General features: G+C 45.5%; 1 protein-coding gene across 1 annotated transcript in view; it reads left to right on the plus strand.

Moving 5' to 3' along the window:
* Positions 1 to 22,318, plus strand: part of TRABD2A (TraB domain containing 2A) — a 97,353-nt gene that overhangs the window by 65,239 nt on the left and 9,796 nt on the right. The window contains exon 5 of the mRNA XM_074994024.1: positions 18,066 to 18,156. Within this exon, the coding sequence (XP_074850125.1) occupies positions 18,066 to 18,156 (91 nt within the window). The remainder of the gene's footprint in view (positions 1 to 18,065; positions 18,157 to 22,318) is intronic.

Here is a 22,318-nt window from a genome sequence, read left to right on the forward strand (position 1 = left end):
GAAAGTCTAGATAAGGAAAGGGAAATATTTATCTAAATGTGGTGACAGCATTTGCATTGACAATAAGGAGAAATCCCTGCACATGCAGCACAGGTATCTGTGGTTACAGGCTATCTGCTTAGCATAACAAATACCTCTCACTTTGAGCAGGGAGGTAATGGAAGGTAGCTGATAGGATCTGTTCAGGCATGCATAAAGATTGTATACATACCATCCTTCTGCACTACTACACTGCTGCATGCAGCTCTCCACCCACCCCCATCCTCCTGGAGAAAAGTTGATCAGACTCAGGTTACCTGAGTTAGGTCATTTGGGTGTGCGCCACAAGTTGAGACTTTGGCTGTATTGGGCCTCCCCAGTAGAAATCAACCTGACTCTTTCAACTCGTATCACGTCCAAGCAAGCGGTGAATCCTTGATGGTTCATATTGGTGATCACAGACCATGGATAGTAAACAAACACCAGCCACAGAAGAAGGCATCTTTTTCCTCCTCCTGAGAAAAGCTAATCCGAGCCACTTAGCACTTCAGGAACTGGGTCATAGCTGACCATGGAATGGTCAACATTCAGAAGCAGAGGAGTCCACATGGACACAACTGTCACCCTGTCCAGAAGCACTATCTTCCGAGGAGTCACCTTCGAGCAGCACCACACAATGACATGTGCAGAATAAACCGGACATTTCAGTTTTCTCCCGTCGTCCATTGTGTTGATTTATTTCGTCTCTCTCGAGACTTGGCTGCGCAGCAGCTACCTGGCAGCACGCCAGGGTGTGAATCTACAGCATCAATGTGCACGCTGCTATTTGAAATGGGAGTAGCGTTCAGTGTGTGATAGCAGGGTCCACACGGCCAGCTGATTGCCGTACTTTCATTTCACACCCTGGCTTGTCTTGCAGTAAGTCACTATGGAGCCAAGCCTGTGCTGAGCTGCAGGGCAGTCATTGGGATGGTTTTATGCATGACTTGAGTGTTTTCCTTGGTCGTTGTGATTGAGTGCCCAGAAACGTGCTTGGCTTCTCATAGAACAAGGCACAATCCCAGCATGAAAGACCATACGTGGATCACGGCCACTATGAGACAGCTTTGGGAGCGCTGAAGGGGGGAGAGAAAGACCAGGGTGGTGATAATGGGGTCAAATCGTCAGCAGCTAAAAATAAATGTATTTAAGAATCAGGCCCGCAGTGGACAGAATGCCTCCAGCAGCACCTTTCAGTTACAGAACAAAATAAGGACACAAGGCCACCTGGGAGCCTAGATACATATGCAGGTTGCTAACTCACGTGACCATGTCTATACTACTCTTGTGAGCTGTGCACGTTAGGCCAGCCTGTGCTGTAGTCGCACTTTCACTTGCAGTGGAGGTGCATCTCCAGGGGCAAATTTAAACTAAATTGGGAGGTGCACTAGAGATGGCTGAAGGATGCTGACAGGGCCTGGGGTGAGGGGTGGGGCCAAATTAATTGCTTGTTTCCAGAGGTTTGAAACGTTTGGCTTTTGGGAAGGTGTAGATTTTTGGAAGGCAAGGGTAATGTTGTTCTTCGGTGTTAACTGCCCTGTCCTGCAAACATTTTCCTCTCCTACTTTCTTTTAACAAAGCTTGAGTTGGGGCGTGGGTGAGATGCTATAAGCTTCCCCTCTTCTTTGTGTCTGTGTTTTTATCAAAACTTCATCGAACCAGAAAAACTGATAGACGGTGTGGCTTTCAGTGGCTTCAGATGGACGTTAGTGCTTTGTTTGGTAGAGAAGTTCATGCAAAATACTAGCGTTAGTGCCATGTTCCTGGTGAGACTAGAGCAGTCAGAAGAGGAAATGCAGAATTAATAGAAGTTTAGCTTCAGCTCTTTTCCCTGTACCGTGCCTTAAAGCGTAATCACACCTTGTGTTATGACTGGGCACTGACTATTTCATTGCATAGGCCTCGATCGGGGGCAGGGGATGGGGTATCAAGTTGGAGAGCATGGACCCTTACACGCTTTCATGTACTTCAGTGGATTCTGCACAGGTCAACGTTAGCCAGTCTCAACACAAAATCCTGGCTGTAAACTCCAGTTTCTGATGCTATGCCACATGTACTGAGTTAAGGTATAGCAGAGTCCATCTTCATGCCTGCCTTATTCTGTAGAGTTTAGTGAACCAAACGCTTGTCCGTATATTTTAGTGGGCCCCTTCTCACTCATCACACAACGGCAGAACCAGTTTTGTGCAAAAGAGGCTTAATTTTCAACACAAGCATAAACAGAAAACCAAACCACCAAGCCAAATAGCTGAATGGATTTTGATGAAACTTTCCAGAAAGACTAGCCTCTTGCCAAGATACAAATGAGAAGGGGAAACCTGCATTTAGGGGGCTGTTAGAGAGCTCTCCATCTCAGTCCATGGCATTGGTAGATACAATTGAGAGATTGCACTGCAGCTGCCTGAAACAGGAAATGCTCACCTGTGTGATTAAAAGGTGGGGAAGGCCATTTCTTTCTTTATGCTTTTGCATTGTTTTTTCTTTTTTTATCTTTGCAGACTACCCAGGTAGGGAAAATGTTATGAACAGCCTGATTAGTCAGTGTCTGAGTTAACTATTCAGTAAATCGTTAGAGACTTAACATCTCAGAACTACCAGGTCTTGCTGGCTTTCCTCCTGAATCAAGCAGCTGAGTGGCTTAATAGGTTCTAAATGGAAATTAATTCACAGTTCGCATTTGTTCTGGTACCGTCTAAGAAATGGGTAGGGAGAGGAGCAGTCGTCGTTAGGGAGAAGAGTCATAGAAGAGTGATTGTGACTGACCAAGTACACAACTGGCTGAAAGAAAAAGGTGCTAGATTGTGGTAGGAGAGGGACACTGGCAGAAAGAGGGATGATATGTTGCTATTTAAGGGTCTGAGCCAATGCCTGTGGGAGTCAATGGAGAGGCTCCCACTGGCTTCCCATGGGCTTTAAAAGGGCTATGACACATTTGTTAGCGCCTGTCTCTGGGAAGAACTCTACACTAGCAATGGGTAACCCAAAAGGGTGAGTGGACCGTGTGTGTTGCCCTCCTTCATCCTAGTGGGTCGCAGTAGTCCGGTGCCCTCTGAGGTTCCACCTTGTGGCCTCACGGTCCCCCTGACCCCTATGGCTCTTGGGCACAGAGCCCCACATTTCTCTGCTCCCCACTGTCCCTCACAGCACTTCTGAAGTGCTATGAATCACCTGGCTCCAGTTCTGGGAGGGAGAAGAGCGGGGACAGAGTGTGAATCAGGTGATTCATGGTGCTCTGAAAGTGCTGGGAAGGAGAGGAAAGAGCAAGGAATTGTGGGGTTCTGGTGCCCTGGTGCATGAGAAGCGCATGGGGAAGGAGGGCAGCTGGAGGTCCATGGACCATAGGCAGAGCCCCAGTGGGTGGCATGCGGAGATTGTCACCTCTGTGGGGCAGGAACTGTCATGTTCAACACCTAGTACAATGGGGTCCCACCAAGATTACCTTCCTTGCACTACTCTAGTGGAAATGTTAGTTAGTATAAGTTCTTATGATTTGTTTTGTGGTCTTGAAAAAAGATGCAGTTTAGGGGGAGAAGCCCAAAGAATCTAAATTAGAAGGGGAAGTCCTAATTCTAGGTGGGTTTACAGCCTGCGAGAAAGAGGAGAAGACATGAGTATGCAGAAATATTAGGAAAAGAACAAATACAAAGCCAGGATATATGTACTTGTAGGGCACTTTTAAAAGTCCTTAAGGTAGGATTTTCAGTTACTTAGCCTATGTCTACTTTACAGCCCGGATCAAAGCTCTGAGATTGATCTACCAGTGGCTGATTTAGTGGGTCTAGTGAAGACCTGCCAAATTGACTGCAGATTGCTCTGCAGTTGATCCCTCTACTCTACCCCAGATGAGAAGTGTAAGGGAAGTCAATGGAGGAGTTGCTCCTGTCAGCCCCCTGTGTTGTAGACCCCTTTTAAGATGGCTCAAGCTAAGTTGACTCTAGCTACGTTATTCACAGAGCTGGAGTTGCCTAACTTTGGTTGACTTTCTGTGATAATGTAGATACAAACTTGGGCAAGTTGTGAGCTTGAGTCCCTTTGAAGGTTAATTGGAGTTAGGAGGTTAACTTGCTCAGGCACTTTTGAAACTCTCACACTGATCTGAGGGCTTATCTACACTACTACAGAAGATTGACCGACTCAGGATAAATCTTCCAGGGTTTGATTTCGTGCATCTAGTTTGGACATGCAAAATTGATCTCTCAGGGGTCGCAGTTGACCCCTGTACTCCTCATGATACGTGAGGAGTAAGGGAGGTCAAAGGGAGAAACTCTCCTGTTGACCTTCCCCTATAAAGACAGACGAGTTAGCCGAATGCAAATATGTCAATTTTTAGCCATGCTATTGGCGTAGCTACAATTGTGTATTTGAGGTCGACTTTCTATGTCTAGTACAGACATAACCTAGGTAATCAGCATTGGAATTCCAGGAGTAAAATGGGAACATAAGCAGCTACTTTTTGCAAAGGGTGCTGAACTTGAATGATAAGTTTACTGGAAAAGCCAACAGAGGCAGCTTATAAAGAAATTCAAGAGACACACTTGGGCCTGAAAGAGATTGATTTGAAAAACCCCAGAATAAAACCAAACAAGGAGGAGTCAAGTGAGATCATGGTAAGCCAAGTTAAGTCAGTTTTGCATTTCCCTGTGCCCGAAGGGCCTGATTCCCTACTGTGCTCCTCTGATTCTGGGATGTGGGATTGTGTTGAGCTTCACAAGTGCAACCAAAAGGCCGAGTCCCTGAGAGGTGTGAACCTGTGTAACTTGGGAGTGGCTGATCCAACTTGGTATCAGTCTGTTTTCTGTCTGTTTACTCTGTAACTTCTTGGAGACTGCAGCTAGTGTAAGACAGGGCTACCTCTAATTTTTTCCATCCATGGGTGGAATAAATTTTTATGTGCACCGAGGCGTGTGCAGACATGCACCACCAATAGAAACACACACTGCTCACTATCAGAGACTGATCACTCTGCTAATCAGCTGGGCAGCACCTGAATGTCTCCTGGGTGGACGCTCAAGCACTTAACAGGGAATGCTTATGTAGGATTATCATTATGACATTCCCCAATGGGGATACAGTGTTTGGATGCAGGAACCATTTCCAAAGACCAAGGGGCCACACACAGGGCACTCAGCCTGGAGTCTGTAGCAAATATGCACAGTTCAAGTGATGACTGTGCAAAAATACCCTTTCCAAAGCATCAGTGGAATCTTCAAAAGAAGGTAAGTCAGGAGAGAGCGAGGTGCTCACAGCAGAGGTCAGTGGTGGTTGGCTGTCAGCTCCTTTGTTAAGGTTCCCATACGGGTAGCAGTGTGAAAGCTTGCTTCTAAAAAAAGGCTAGTGTAGACATGTCCCCAAAGCCCTTTCTCTGGAAATGTCCCACCACTGGGTTACCACCATCACAGCTCTGCGGTGATAGCCACTGTGAGAACATTTGTCCAAAACAGAACATAGGCGTTTTTACCACTGTGTTTCCTCAGACTGCTGGTCTTGTTGTTGGGCAGATAAAAAACATGAGTAGCCAATTTACATTAATAGCTCTTTCTCTGATACTGTTGGTGCAGCTGCAGCTGGGATACCAATTTAAATGCAAAATGCCGGTACAGATACTCCTTGGACAGGCAAGCTGCCAAAACAGAAATCGTTGTTTTTTTTTCATTTATATTTTTGTGCATGTATATGACTTCTTTGGAGAGCTGAGTAATATTTTCCTCTTGTGCATTCAACTTTGGGGCCTGATCATACAGTTTTTACTTTGGAAAATCTTCCTTCAACCCCCTGATTTATTTAGTTGTTAGGCATTGAACTTTTAAGACAAGTTTTGAAATAAGTCTCCCTCACTTTTGCCAAGGGATCTACATATACCTACAGAAACTGCGGGGTAGAAATACAGTTTGATATGATTTATGACTATGTTTTGAATTAGGGGAATTGCAGCTTTATTAAATCAGTTTTGAAAATCATATGAATCATATGAAACTACGTTCTTTATGTTGTGTGAGGCCTTAAGCACAACAGTTCTGAGGAAGCTTCATATTCAAAGTGAGCCACAGTCCAAGTCCAAATCTGCTCATCGGAATGCCAACAATCACGTCTGCATTCATTGGTTGCATGGGGAAAAATGTAAAAGAAGAAAAATTACATTTTTTCCCACTCCACTAGTGGTAGAGACAGGCCATTTGGGGTTTTCTTTAACTCTTTCAGCAAAGCAAGTATATAGGAGATGTATACTGTAGGCATTTCAGCATATAATTAATTAATTTATTTAAGTTTTATTACTTCGCAGTAAATCTTCTTGGCAGTTGCTCAATAACCAGTAGGATGTCTTTATGTCACCCTCATATTTGTGATAAGTATCAGAGAGGTAGCTGTGTTAGTCTGTAGCTTCAAGAACAACAAGAAGTCTTGTGGCACATTATAGACTAACAGATATTTTGGAACAAAAGCTTTCGTGGGCAAAGGCCCACTTCATCAGATGCATGAGTCAGATGCTGACAAAGTGGGTCTTTGCCCACAAAAGCTTATGCTCCAAAATATCTGTTAGTCTATAAGGTGCCACAGGAGTTCTTGTTGTTTTTGAACACTTTTTCATGTTTATTTTCATCATGTCTTTATATCATTTCGGCTGGCCCCCAAAGCTCTTCTGTCCTTCCTCCAACTCAGAAAACAATCTGTTGTGGGAGGTGCTGATCAGACATGCTAACCATGTGAGCAGTCCATTGAAGTTGTTGATGAATGATAATGGCTTCACTACTGGTCATGTTCGACTCCTCAAGGATGCAAGTGTTCATGCGCCTGTCTTCCCAAGAGATATTTATGATTATCCTGAGGCAGCCTTGATGATACTGTTCAGGTGCCTTCAAATGATGCTTGTATGTAGGTTTCACATGTATGCAGTAGTGTTGGAACAACCACTGAGCAGTATACAAGAAGCTTGTGTCTTAGGATGGATGTCCTGGTTCTCAAAGACCCTTTGTCTCAGGTGGGAGAAAGCAGAGCTTCCTCTGCTCAGATGATGCTGGATTTCTGCATCAATGTTGACTTTAGCAGAAAGATAACTTCCAAGGTATGGAAGCACTCCACATTTTCCAGCAATTCTGCATTGACTTCAGTAGAAGGTGCATGAGATTGTCCTGTTGGCGAGGATTGGTGGAGCTGCTTGGTCTTGTTGATATTCATCGTGAGGCTGAGATTTTTGTATGCTTCAATGAAGGCCGTTAAGATAGGCTGAAGGGCTGCAGGAGAAAGAGCAGCAATCATGTTGTCATTCATGTACTGGACCTCTATAATCGAGGTCATGGAGGTCTTGCTTTTAACCTTCAGTCTCCTGAGACTGAAAAGCTTCTCATTCATTCTAGAGACAATCTTCACACCATCTGGAAGTTTGCCATCCATGAGGTGAAGGGTCATGGCTATGAAGATGTAGAACAGTGATGGGGCAATGATGCTGCCTTGTTTGACTAACCTTTTGACCTCAAAAGGTCCTTTAGTATCTGTTGTTGCTCAATACTCTGGCAGTCATGGTGTTGTGAAGCAGCCTCAAGATGCCAGTGATTTTTTGGTGGGGGGCAGCCGATCTTGAGTGCTATGATTGACAGAGCTGAATTCTTTGGTCGGATTGATAAAACTCATGGATAAGGCTTGGTTTTCTTCACAACATTTTTCTTGCTGTTGTTGGGCAGTGAAGATTATGTCCACTGTTCCTTGGAATGGTCGGAAGCCACACTGGGATTCTGGGAGAATTTCTTCTGAGCTTAGCAGGAGTCATTTTGCAAGTAGTCAAGCTAAGATTTTCCCTGCCGTTGTCAGGAGGGAGATGCCACGAAAATTTCCACAGTCCTACTTGTCGTCCTTCTTGAAAAGACTGACAAGTCGTATGTCTCTGAAATCTCATGGCATCTGCTCCCTATCCCAGCTCTTGAGAATCAGGAGGTGTAGTTGTTTATGGAGCTCCGGCCTGCCTCTTTTGAAGACTTCTGTGGGGATTCTAAATAGTCTGGTTTCCTTGTTGCACTTCATTACTTTGATGGCAGTTTGGACCTCACCCAGGGTAGGAAGTGTTGCAAGATCATCCTGAGGTAGTTGCTGAGGGATTTGGTCAAGGAATTCTAAGACCATGGTAGAGGGGCTGTTCAAGAGCTCATCAGAGTGCACCCTCCACAGTGCAGCAATGGCTTCATTTTCTTTCCAGAGTTGGGTACCATCCTTTGATCTCAGGGGACTGATTACATGATTTCTCGGTCTGTGAACAGGTTTGGTAGCATTGAAGAAACCGAGTTTTCGTGCCTTCTCGGTCCACCGCTATTTTTTCGGAGTCCTTGTTTTACATTGGAATTCTGCCTGGGCCTTGGCATGCACTTCTCCCTTCATTGTGCAGTTGAGGTCACTTTGATAGACCTTAAAGGCTTTCCATTTTGCCTCAGTCAGGTGTTCAGTTTCCACATCATTCTCATCAAACGAGTCCTGATGTTTCCTGGGCTGGTAGGCAGCGGTTTCTCGACAAGCTCCAATGATCAAAACAAAAAGCAGTCAAGTAGCACTTTAAAGACTAGCAAAATGGTTTATTAGGTGAGCTTTCGTGGTACAGACCGACTTCTTCAGACCAGGTCTGAAGAATGGTCTGAAGAAGTGGGTCTGTCCCACGAAAGCTCACCTAATAAACCATTTTGCTAGTCTTTAAAGTGCTGCTTGACTGCTTTTTGTTTTGATAGTATATAGACTAGCACGGCTTCCTCTTTGTTACTAAGCTCCAATGATGTTATTTTTCATTTAACACCAGTATTCTTCCACATCTTCAGGGTGTACTGTCAGCAGCTTCCTTTGGAGAGCTATTTGGATTTCACTTCGTCTGATGGGGTCCTTCAAGCCTTGTACATTGATCTTTCGTCATCTCTGTTTTCTCTGACTTCTCCATTTGGTGACAATCCTAATCGCCATTGTGGATCAAATAAGGTGGTACTTGGTCCAGCAGTCATCAGCACTGGTCACTGCATGTGTGACAAGGACATCACGCTGATCCCAAGTGTGGACAATGACACAGTCTATGAGGTGTCAGTGCTTCAATCTAGGATGTTACCATGAAGTCTTAAATTTGATTTTCTGGTGGAAGATGGTGTTCATGGTGACAAGATTGTGTTCCACACATTTCGTAAGGAGAGCACTCCATTGAAGTGGCTGCTGCTCCTTCTTTCCCCATGGTAGTTTGCCAGAGATCCACACCTCTTTAGAACCTTGCATTGAAATCACCCGAGAGAATAGTATTGTCTTCTTTGGAGATGTCTTTCAGGACTGTGTCCAGTTAGGTGTAGAACTTCTCCGTCACATCTTCGGCATCTAGGGTTGGTGCATAAGCACTGATGACAGTTCTCTATTGGTTTTTAGCAAGCTTCAAGTGAAGAGTTAGGAGACGCTCACTGATGCCGACAGGGACTTCAGATAAAATCTGTGTCAGTTCATTTTTGATAGCAAATCCTACTCCATGAATTCATTTTTCTTCCTTTGGAGTTCCTTTCCAGAAAAATGTGAACCCTCTGCCTTCTTCTCTTAGCTGTCCTCCTTCTGGTCTACGCGTTTCTGCCAGGGCAGCGATGTCGATGTTGAATCGTTGCAGCTCATGGACAATAATTGCTGTGCATCTTTCAGGTCACTCACTGTTTGGGTTGTCCATTAGAGTCCGAATAGTCCATGTTCCAAAGTTTACTGTTTGATTTTGACCTCACAGAGGTGATCCCACTGGACGTTGTTATCCTGTCGGGGGGCGGAGGTGGTTTAGGGCATGTTTTCTAGCCCTCTCCCCATGTGTGGTGAGCAGAGGAGACCCTAAATAGAGCTATTTAGTCATGGATGCAGCAGCCAGACCATTCTACCAGCTCAGTCCTTGAAACAGAACAACTGACACATACATCCACCCTCTACCTGCTGCTCCATGACTAAAAACTTCCGGATTTCACAATCCTGCTCCCATCGCCATGCGCCAGTTGCATAGGGCTTACATTTAGGAGAGTAGTACGCAGGGGATGGCGCCTGCGTGTGACTTCTTTTAACATGGGGAGACTGTTGCATTGCAGCCACTACACAGTTCCTGATGGACAGAAGACCCAGGTCCAGTAGCATGGGATCCACAATGAATGGGAGTCTCCTGTCTGTTGCAGCCTTCAGCTGCCTTCACAGCCATTGCAGCATTACCCTTGCTATCCCCTGTTTGTTTTGCTGTTGAGGACTTTATAGGATTGTTTTTCATCTGGACCCTCCCCCTTAACCGTGCCACCGGGGGTGACCCGGCTGGATAGATGAGATTCCGGAAGGCATTGTTTTCGGGCTAATTGGAACACACAAGCCCACTCACTAAGACGAAGTGACGATCTGGAGAATGAATGCAGTAAATAAGAGACTATGTAATGTCTTGATACATGCTTAATAATGCAATCAGTAAACAGATCTGTCCGTGTAATCTCCTTCCCGCTGCCACACACATTTAGGCCAGTCCATGAGAAGGCAGCCGTCTCTGATTCTAAAAGACCTGTGAGCCTAGAGCCCAGCCCCGTATGCAGCTGATGAGATTCCAGAGTGTGTGACCTGGTGAGATTTAGTCATCTTGCACTTTTTCTTTTCTCCACTTATCACCTGATTGCCTGTTGGCATCTTGCCCTCTGCAGCTGATTGCCACATCAGCATGCTGATGGTTTCTGCACTCTTCCAAACTTAGGAGGTGGCCAGGAGAGTCCAGCTGAGTTGTTCAATGAAAGGAGCTACATTGCAAAAGAGCATCCAAATGGTATAAACTAAAAGAGCCAAAATATCAAAAATTCTCAGTGCCTGTTGGGAATAATGGCTAATTCCCCCACTGAAAATAATCGGAGCTGAGCTTTTGAAAATCTGGATCCCTTTGTGTAGCTGCCTAACTGGAAGCTGTGGGCCACTGAGACCTTTCCTGAAAATCAGGCCCTGAGAATATTTTATCAAAGCAACAGAGAGACTTGACTGCTGTAAAGGGTGGGCTTGGTCATTGAAGAAAAAAAAATTATGTGGAATTTTTCTGTTTCAGTAAATGGACTGAATACGCAAAAATGTTTCAAAAGTAACTTCAGAGAGAGGGTGACTGAGAACTTCAAATTGGAGTAGAGTCCACAAGTTGTCCTCCGCTGGCATAACTGAGGAAACAGCAGAAACTTGTCCATAAGGAAGTGAGCTAAAGGAGAAATGATAAACACAGATACCTGAGTCCAAGAACACCCTGAAAGCATTCTCTCTGCTTTCAGTAAATTAGATGAGAAGGAAAGTAGCTCCTGTAAAGTGAGGCCTGGAATTACTATTTCAGTTAGGGTTGTGATGTTTTTCTTCTTTTAACTGGTATAGTTATACCAGTACAACTGCAGTGTAGATGCAATTATACCAGTAGAAGGCAGTTATACCTGTAGGGGAATAGTTTATAAAGCATCTTTGTATTGATCTCTTAACTGGCGGATTAGGTAGGAGGCTGTGTGCTTTAACTAGACAACTATAGTTAAAGCCACGCAGCGTTTGTGTGTGGACAAGCCCTCAAACAACATAGAGGAAGGATCTTGCTCCACAACAAACAGCCAGTAGCTTTAAAATGTCCTGGGAAACTGGCAGCAAAAGAAGCAGCATCAGCGTAAAGCAAAGACCAGCAACAAGCTAAAGGGCCTGGGAGCAATCTTCCGCTCCAGCGTGGCTTTGCAAATGTTGTTGTCTGTACCCAGCCACCGCACCGCCATGAGCTAGCTTCACTGTCCCTGTCATTGACTTTGGTTAGCTGGTGCAATGTTATGGTCAGCTTCTGATATTTAAACTCTGACTAGCTGCATAATGTATATCTGGAAAAGAGACGTGGCATTTCACTTTATGACTGGTTTTCAATAGTTTGCCTGTACGCTATGCTGACCTATACATCGGCATTCCTCGCACTAAAAGGGTGACCCTTCAGACCAGTATGAAGGCAACCTGGATCACAGCTCATCTTCCTGCCATTGGATCCTTGGTTTAAATCTCCCTTCCATCACAGCGTTAGTCTCAGTCACGTGGTCATGTTTCTTTCATCCTGTTTGTCTTAGGAGGCTGATTCGTCCATCTCTGCCAAGTGGGTAGCAAGATGCCATCTCCACCGTTCACCGCTCTGGGTGGAGTAGCTGACAATGCCAAGACAAATGGGAAATCGTTTCCCAGTGTGTGCTGGACTCTGCCCAAGTTAAGCTCAGTAAAAGCCATATGAAACTTGTACATCGGGGTTGTTTCTGTTTCAGGCTACTTCTGTTCTGGCTTGCTAGGCTTTGAAGATACAGTATAGGACGTGTAGGAGGGTGACACCACGCAGGTCACTCTTGATTACAAATGGGCTGGAGTGGTTGATTTGCACTAGTCCTGTTGCAAGATTGTTAGTGCTGGATGAAGCTACCAGGAGACTGGCTCCTGCAGTCCTTTTCCCTACTCCAGGTTATCCTGCTTTGTCTATTTCAGCAACTGTAAGACAAAACAGAGATTGCTTTTGACAGAGGAACTCTGCTTTTGGAAGTCCCTGTACTTGAAAGGTAACTGGTCTACAATGACCATCCATTCCTGGGGAGGAGCTCCGAGGACTTGCTTTGGTGTTTTGTCTTCTCAGCACTGGGTCCTAAAACTGCATCTTGTGGTTACTCCTTCCGGTTGGCCGTTTCCAGGTTCTGTTTTCACTTCTTCTTCCCATCCTGCAGGAAGATCATTTAAGAAACCCTGAGCCTTGTGGCAGTGATCAGCCCAGACGTTGAGGTTCTGTTCATGAAGTGACTTCAAGGAATACAGTGCTGGTTTTTGTACTGCCCAAGCTGTTCAGCAGGCTCTGCCTTCGCTGAGATATAAAAAATGTGAATGCTGTTATCTGCAAGACTGACCTGTGAGATCCCTTCCTACATCTCTTATGAGCCTGGCTGCCACCCTAGACTCTCTCCTGTTGTTTGTGCTGCTTTTGGGTGGACTTGGCAGATCAGGGCCCTGCTTTTCACACTCAGGAAGAAGGCAGTTGGTGTCCCAGCTGTTGGGAAGAGAGGACTCTTCACTGATCCATTCCTTGACGAGTGATCTGCTGGATGAGTGAAATTCTAAACGGGAGCAAGCAGGGGGTGATTTGCTTGACTTTTTTTTGTTGTTGTTGTTTTTTGTTTGTTTTGTTTTTGCTTTTTGTTTTGTTTTCTCTCTCTCAGCCAGCTGAAATACTGAGCCAAGAGCTATCCTTCATGCTCAGGGGACATAGTCTATGAGGTGGAACGTTGATAAAGGAGGATCAGGCTTGATCATACAAGTAAACTTAATGCAGCCAACCAGGTTCCAGCCTCCGCATCTGCAGCTGCTGGTGGCACTTGCTGTCGATGTACACCCTATTATTTTTAAAAGTTTTGTGTTTTGAGAGCATTTTAGGAAAAGTGGTTACAGATTCTCTCTCCTTTCCCGGACGTTTCTAAACATTAGACGACTTGTTTGTCTAAGATATTCGTAATGTGGCTTGTCTTAGCAATCCATGAGTCCCTGGCTCTCAAAAGCCATTTGAATGTTCCCAGCAAGGTCAGAGAAATAAACATCCTGACTCAGGATATCCCAGTGGTCAGGACCCATTGCACCACTTCGTGGTTGCATCACCATAATCACATGCTACAGCTGTTCTTACCGCTACTCAGAGGGCATCAATCTAAAATGCATTTCCTGAGAAACATTTTTGTTCACCCATATATATACACACTGGTTTGTTATTGTGGGAGAGTTTGTGAGTTATGGGTTACTGGCTTTTCTGTGGGGTTGTGAGAGAAAACTGCTGAGATATTTCTGCTAAAGAAACACACACAAGTACATGGATGTCAAGTTTTAGTTTCTTTTTTTGTTACATAGACTTAAAAGAAAGGATTGATCAAATTCATTAGATAGGATATTTTTGTTGAATTTCTGACAGTGGCATCATTTACAAAATATAATGATTAAGAGACAAATTCTGGAATACCAGTGAAACCCCTCATAACTGGCCTTTTCCTCACCTGCTTGGCTAGAATTTTACAAACACAAATTCACGGGGGTTGAATTTGAGTGCAAAAGTCCCCCTGCTGAAATGGATATTCTCGACTTTATTATAAAGACTAGAACACCTTTGTGTGCATGCAGAGCCGTCGAGGCAGCGGACAAGAGAAACTGAGTGGGTTGTTGAAAGATTACCAAAAAATAAAGAAACAGACCCACCCAAAATCCCTTACCCAACAGACTCACGTAATGCAGAACATTTGAGAGGGGTGTTGGGAAGACTTGAAATCCAGGGGCCAGGTCTCTGACCGGTTTACAGGCACATGTTGGTCAGACAGCTTTGTTACTGGAGCATGTTGCCCATCACAGTCCCTGCACTCCACTTCCTTTCAGTACAGATTAAAGGCTCGGTTTTATTTACTCTCCAGTAGAGAGTATGGCTGAGCTGGTGCAGACAACAGCCCTTCAGTTCCCTTTTGAGTCTGAACACAGAAGAATAGAGATTCATGGCTCCCCACCCCCTGCCAGAGTAAATTGACCTCTCAAATGCATCACTTCACCTAGTGGTATAGGGATAATGGAGAGCTGTGTACGGAAAGAAAGGAGGAGCCTTTCTGATCGGACAAGGGCCTGGGGCTTTTCTTTTGGGGGCATTCAAGTGTGTTAGGCCAAAATAGAAAACAGGTGAAAGAGGCCTACTCCCTGTCATGCTTGTGGGGGCTCATTCTCTCATACAGAGCAACTGTTTGATCTTAAGTCTTGACAGGGAGAATCTCATCGCTTGTGTATATTTGCTTTCTGTGAGGAGACGAATCCCGTGTGTACATAACCAGGGATCTTACTGTAGAGAAGGCTTGGGCTAGATGTGTTCCCAGAACAGAAATTTAGTATTAACCAAGGCCAACTTCCCCTAGCTCTCAGAGAGAGGAGAAGCTGGCTGGCCTGAAAAGCCTTGAGATCCTCCGGCTGTGACCCGCCTCCCTCTCGTGAGTCATCCTCTGTTGCTTGCTACTTTTGTCCACACTATCACCTCTGGCATGAGTTGCAAGCTCCTTGGGGCACAGGCTTTCTCTTCGTAGTGAAACACGGCTGATGTCCTTTTGGATGTAATGTCCTCTCCTGTGGGTGATAACATGCCAGCTGGGTACGGGAGGTGGTTTCTGGTGTTTATAAGGGTTGTGAACTGAGTTTTTGAAGGCCTCCTTGTACAGCAGGGCATATTTGCATGCGTAGTGATGTTTTCACATGTACATTTTGGTCCTGTTTCTCTTTTCCTGAGATTTACTAGCACGTGATTTCTCTTGGATAGTAAAGCCTTGTCCGTTTAGTCACTGATGTCAGCGCAGACCTCCCATTGACTTCAGATCAGATCCTCAGTCACTTTCATTAAAAAAGAAAAAAATCAGTGTAATAAAAACAATGTTCTTCTTACTCCATCACATTACAAAGAGTAATGGTTGCTTGACTGCTTTTCTGAACAGCAACTTAAATCATAATGATGATTTTCTTTTAATTTTCCTAAACAATTCAAAATACAAAAAGGAAAATGACTTACAGCTGGTATGTTCCCTAGCACTGCACATTTTACCTGCTAGCCAATAAAAGTCTGCAGTTATGCACCTTTACAGCTTCAAGACTGGGCAGTGCAAAATCTGACACTACTGTATGGACATAACATGTGGTGGGGGGTAAAAATAACATAAGGACATAAATAGGAAAAAGAGCAGAGAGATGAGAGGAGGGAGGGGAAAAACTCAGAGAGGTAAGGTTGAGTGGAAATCTAGCATTATTTGAGCTATCCCAGCATTTTTAAGACAAATGTATATGAAACCTACTTGGTATCAGATTTCTTTGAGTTCCTATAATTGCTCTTTACTTGGATAAGCTAATCTTTCTTTAGCTGCAAACTCAGGTCTAAAAACCATTGCTGTATTCTGGGCATAAGCCTTTGCCTCCAATTTTGTAAAAATCACGTGTGGTAATCATCACAGCCCTCCAGAACCAAAGTCATTGTGAGGGAGTAAAACTCAGTGCTGTCAATCCTTAACCTAAGCTACAGTTCTTGGGTGAGGATTGGTTGCTCAGGCCAAACATTCCTTTCACTTGTGTCCACCTCTTTCCACAGTTGCCTGGCTGTTGGCCGATCCCACAGTATGTGCATCTGGGTTCCATTTTCTGTGCCATGGTGCCTACAACCCTAAATCCCTGTTAGGAAAAAGAATAATGAAAAATCACACAGGGAGTTTCCCCTTTGGTTGTGTGATAGAGACTAGGACACATGAGATACAGTGTGTTATTGAAATAGACAAGAACCTGAGATTTTTAACAACTAGATCAGTGCTGCTGTTTTAAAAGTATAGATAGCTGATAATGAAATAATGGTTAAGAACCTTGGTATGGACAGGCGTGTAGCTGACAGTGCATATCACTAATACAGTTTCTTGTTTTATTTCTGATGGGCACTTTGCTCAGGTAATGTCCTTATATATCCCCGTCTGACCCTGAAAAGCAACTCATGTTTTAGTGGCCATAAGCTCGATTGTGGTCACTCCCTGTCTAGCAGGACTGCAGCAAGGCAGCTTGGTCGGAATGTGTCCTCACATGTGTTTGCTCATCTAGTGTGCCTCGCTGCTTGCCAGCAAATGTCACTTGAGCCGATGCTGTTGGATTTTTAAAATCCTTTTGGTGATCTCTGTTCAGACTAGACTTTCAAGTGTTTGAGATCAGACCACACCATCCTTTACACTGATCCTCTTCCTTAGTTTTATTCCTGTATATATACAAAAATGTTTTTGATTGACATTCTTTTTCTAAGTGCTCATGGTAATTTTAACACCAAGGGCTTCTGCAGGAGGAGGAGAGCTCGCTACAAATTATGGTTTTATTCTAATTTTATTTACTAGCAGCCTGGTAAATGACCAAGCAGGAGAGAGCGTTGAAAGTCTAAGCTGTACTTTTCTGTGTCTGCTTCTGAGAATCCCTGGCAGATGAGGTACCCAAACAAACCTGAAGTCACAATCAGTCAGCAAGTGGGAAGAATTCTTTTCACATGCTCATCAGGGTTTATTATAATAGACTGTCATAATCACTTCATTATGATGTCAGCACTCAGGCAAAGAAGCATACCCATCTGGCTGAAAATGGAATGGATTTACAAGCCATGGACAGAATTATGCCAGAGCCAGCTAAATCCTCTCCAAAGTTTAGTGGATTTTACTGAAGTCACAGGTCTTGGTCTTTAATTGCTTATTATAAAGGAAATGAAGGATTGAATTCTAGCCAGGCCAGGGCAGAGTCTGATCTGAGTCCAAGCTATTTTTAATTCATCCCAGTTGAATGACTTAATTTAATAATGATAACAGAAGATTGATGATGATGCTTAACATCATATCTCAGGCCTTTGCATTTGTAGAGTACTTTGATTCTGACTTTGGTTACGTGCATTGAAGTAAATGTTGCTGCTCCATATTGATACCGGTGTAACTTAATATATCTGAGCGACCTCATTCGTCACGAGGTCAGAGGGCAGTACCTGTTTACACAGGTGCTGAAAGCAGAGGGGCTGAAGGTGGAGGAGCAGGCCCTGGTTTGAATCACACAAAGGGTTACAGTTTTGGTTCAGCGGTTCTCCCATTTAACAATGTGCAGGAACGCATTGGAACAATTTAGGACAGGAAGCGAAGGATATTTTCTCCAGTCGAAACTACAGGAGACGTGTTAGGCGGACGGAATTTTTTATTTACCACAGTGAGTGACTGGTAGTGCTTAGCAGCGTAGAACTTCAGAATGACCCAGTGAGATCAGCCGGAGCGGTAGTATGAAGACTTCTCCAATAGTTTGGTGTATTATGCATGTTTTCAAGACCCCATAGGAGAGAAAAGGAAACCAGTTGCTCTGGCAAGATCTTCTGCTCCAGAAAGTGCTGCTGTGGTGGAATGCTGAGAGCATTTTCTTGGGAAGGGGTGGAGGTGGTGTGTATGTACTTGTTACTATATTATGTTTGTGCTATGCTTGTTTGTTGTGCTCCAAAGCTTCTGTTTTTCCCCCCTTAATTGCAGGTCATTTCATGGGCAACAACACAGTGATTGATGTTTTGAGAAGAGAAGGGTATGAGGTAGACCATACTCCAGCTGGACACCCCATCAACAAGTAATATATATGTGTATATATATATTTCTGTTTTTTCATTGCTGAGATGCCCTAGAGATAGATAAGCTGTAGACAATCATAGAGATATTGCGGAAGCGGATAGACATCATTATATGCAGTTTACTACTCTTCGCTATTTCCCAGTACAATCCCTTTGTTTCATATATCTTCTGGGAGTTAATTTGGAAACGTGATATGTGTGGCACTTGCCAGGTTGCTTTTGAACATTGACTTGGATGTGTTTTCCCCATAACTTGTAAAGCTGCGAGTTAGTGGGTAGTTTTGAACGGCAAGGTAAACCCGTTTGAGTGAGCAAGCTAGGTTCCTGCAGCGCTGCACAAAAGTGCCATGCTACTGGTGTTCAGTTTTACAGGCCCTTTTCCCCTGTTCCCACTCCAGCTTGGTACATCTTCCCCATTTTTTTTTTGTGCTTGTGGGACTCTTTTCCCATTCCTTTCCTCTTTTGTGTGTTTAACCAATATCTCTCCTTTGTCTCTTTCCCCTGCGTACACAAGCACTGTTCCATATCCCTGGATCTCACCTGCCACCCTTGTACTCTCTCTAAACCTCCTAAGACTGCTGCCTGACTTCTCTGTCTTGTCTCGTTCTGCAGTGCTCTCCTGGACATTTCCAGTCTGACTTCCAGCCTCACCTGCATCCCCCATAACCCTGTTACTGCTAAGCTCTGTTCTTGTTCCCAAGCTGTCTGATGGGCCTCCAATACCACTGATTACTCAATTTTTTTCCCTCCATGCACAGAATAAATTTTCTTATGTGCACCACGGAATGTGTGGATGTGTACCATCACTAGAAGCACACACTGTTGGCTGGGGGTGCTCTGCTAGTCAGCTGGGTGGTATTTGAATCTCTCCTGCATGGCCACCCAATGCTCAGCTTGCAGGGAACCAGTCCAAGATCAATCCTCAAGGAACTCAACTAGCAACCTCTCTCCAGCCTGACCCTTCACCTTTCAGTATAAGCCATTGTAGACTCCTCTTTAACCAGTTCCCTCTCCACCTTTCAATCCTCATGTTAATCCCCATTTTTCCAATATAGCAATTTCCCATGTGGTCCTGTATCAGAAGCCTTACTAAAGTGGCTTGGATCTCCTGCATTTTCTTCTTCTACAAAAATCAGTAATTTTCTCAAAGAAGGAGCTCAGAGATCTGGCCTGATCTACTATTTGTAAAACTGGGCTGCATTTTATCCCAATCACCATTTTTCTCTATATCCTTAACTACTTTCTCTTTTAGAATTTGTTTTGAGTCCTTGCAGACAACTGAGGTCAAACTAACAGGCCTGTAGGTTGGTAAATAGTCAAAAGTCATTCTCAGATTATGGCAATCTATGACTAGGGCCTTACCAAATGCACGGCCATAAGAAACACATGATGGACCATAAAATCTGATCTTTTGAGTGCTTTTGCCCTGTGCTGTATAGATGATAGAGTAGATTGGTGCAGAGCTAGTCTACAGAAACTAAGCCACTCTACAGGGAAAGATGGAAGGAAATAGCGAGAGAGGCATCAGACACCAACAGGCACTGAGCCCACAGTTATTGATACACCTCTCCTAGAGTTGGAAGGGACCTTGGGAGGTCAGCTAGTCCAGTCACCTACCCTCTTGGCAGGAGCAAGCACTGTCCTGGACTTCTATTTGCCCAGGACAATCCCTACATGGCCTCCTCAAGGGTTGAGCTCACAACCCTGGGGTTAGTAGGCCAAAGCTCAAACCCCTGAGCTATCCCTCCCACCTATAATGATGATGATGATGACCCTGTACCATACAGATTTCAGGGAGGAGACCAGTGTTTCTCAACCTGGGGGTCCTGACTCAAAAGAAGTTCCAAGGGGCTTTCCAAGTTATTACTGGCATGGTATTGACGCCGTTATTTCTGTGCTGTCTTCAGAGCAGGGCAGCCGGAGTGTGGCTGTTGGCCAGGAGCACAGCTCTGAAGATGGTGCACCAGAAGCAGCAGTAAGGGCAAGAGTACTATCCCATGCCATCCTCACTTCTGCCCCGGGACTGGTGGCAGCTCTGCCTTCAGAGAGGGGCCATAGCAAAAGTCGATGAGGAGAGAGACTGCTCTAGCCTCACAGCAGAGCACCAAGGACAATTATATGTAGTTCCCCAAATTTCATTAAGCTCCCGGTGTTTCTATTCTGAGCTTTTAAATGTTATTTCTGTTTCATAAAATATTCCTCATCCAATCAGAGCTGCACTGAGTGTGACTCCCACTCCCTTCTGCAGCTGCTGTGCTCTGCAAGGGTTGCAGATGTCCTGCTGGGGTGACCTGAGCCCGGGGGAGAGAGATGTGCCAAGTCTCTGTGGGTGCTCTGGGGCTGGAGCACACCAGGGGAAAAATCACCCACTAGTAGCAAGCTCTTCCCCTCCCACTTCCCCTCCCCACCCCTCACTGACTCCTCCCCCTCCCTCCCAGTGCTTCCCGAGCTCTGCAAATAGCTGATTCACAGCATTGAGGAAACTCCAGGAGGGAGCAGAAGGAGATGGGAACAGGTTATGCTCAGGGGAGGAGGTGAGTTGGAGGTTTGGGAGAGGGGGTGAAATGGAGGGGTGGGAGCGGAGCTACTGTGGGAAGGGGTGGAGCCTAGTAGAAGGGGTGGAGTGAAGGTGGGGCTTGGGCAGAGCAGGAATCAAGCATCCCCTGGTTGGAGGGAAAGTTGCTGCCTGGGTCTCCATGCCTCTGACTGTCCCTGGGTTCAGGGCCTGCTGCCTTTCAAAGGTTCTCCCACTGAATTACTGCAGGAAACATCAAATGACCTGAGATCTGCACCGTAACAACTGGGATCACTCTAAAAATATGCTATGGTATGAGTTTGTGGAGACTAACACAGCTGCTCTATGCACTCACCAACGGCTTGGGTTCCTAAATCTCATTGTAATGTGTTTGTGGCAGTGCCCATGATATGCCCAGTGCTTTCTGAACCCTCACAAAGGGGCGGTCCTTGCTCACAGTTTCAGGACTGGTGGGACAACAGAGGGTGGGGGAAGGAGAATAAATAGAGGTGTTGCCCAGGCCCACTCAGGTTGCTCTAGGCAGCATGGTAGGAGAGGGTCTTTAAGAGAAACTTAAGTGTAGAGTTCAGCAAGTTGGTACCAGGCCCAGGAGGCCACAGTGCAATGCCGTAAGAAGCAGAGACAAGGGCAGGTAAGACTGGAGTTGGGAGGGAAGCTGAGTACAGTCATGCTGGAAAAGGGAAAAACAGCTGTTTGGATCACAAAACCCAGCCCTGTGTTAAATGTCTCTGAGCAAGTTCTTCCTTCAGAGTGCCTTCTCCGTCAGCGGTCCCAAACATTCTCTTTACTGGCCTTGCCTCTGTCCTCTCAGTCATCCCGGCTCAGTGGTCATGGCTCAGTTTTCTTTGGGAAATAATTGCCAACTCAATAACTTCATTCCCCCGGGAGGGAACCACAGGCCGTATTGATACCGACAGTTTGAAGTTTCCAGCCTTTCATTGGTATGTTGCTTGTTTACACCAAGTAGGTTTATAACAGGAGGGAAATTCACTGGTGGAACAGCTTACCAAGGGATGTGGTGCATTCGCCATCCTTTGGAATCTTTAGACCAGATGTGGGGACCCTGTGTCTCATGGGCTGGACCAGTCCCCTGCTTTATGTCAGCTGGCCTGGGGCAAGTCTCCTTGTCGTGGGCTGGAAGCCCTGATCCTTGGCTCCTGCCCCTATGTATCTGAGCTGTGAGCATCAGCTCCCCCACTGTGGGCATGAGGGAGCAGGGATGGGGAGGGCAGGACGGTCGGCTGTCCCTGCGGCCCCTTGGCGCAGGGGCAGTCAGGGAAACTCACTTCTGGGAGCCTGGGTGCACCTGCCTCCATCCTTAGGCACCACCCTCAAGCAGCCATTGGCTGGGAATTGCAGCCCATGGGAACAATGGCTGGGGCAGGTAGTGTACACAGTCCAGCTGCCTGGCCACACTGTAGCTGTTTCTAGGAGAGGCACTTGCCCTGCTGTGCTGCCACCTGAGGTAAACAGCATCTGGCTGGGGCTCACACCCCTCATACCTTCCCTTACTTGGCCCCAGCCCTGACCCCCTTCTTGCATCTCAATCTTGCACCCCTGGCCTCAGCCGTGAGCCCCCTTCCTGCACCCTGACCCCCTGCTCCAGCCCTGATCCCACTCCTACA

This window comes from Carettochelys insculpta, chromosome 5 (assembly GCF_033958435.1).
Source record: "Carettochelys insculpta isolate YL-2023 chromosome 5, ASM3395843v1, whole genome shotgun sequence".
In the NCBI taxonomy this organism is placed as follows: domain Eukaryota; kingdom Metazoa; phylum Chordata; order Testudines; family Carettochelyidae; genus Carettochelys; species Carettochelys insculpta.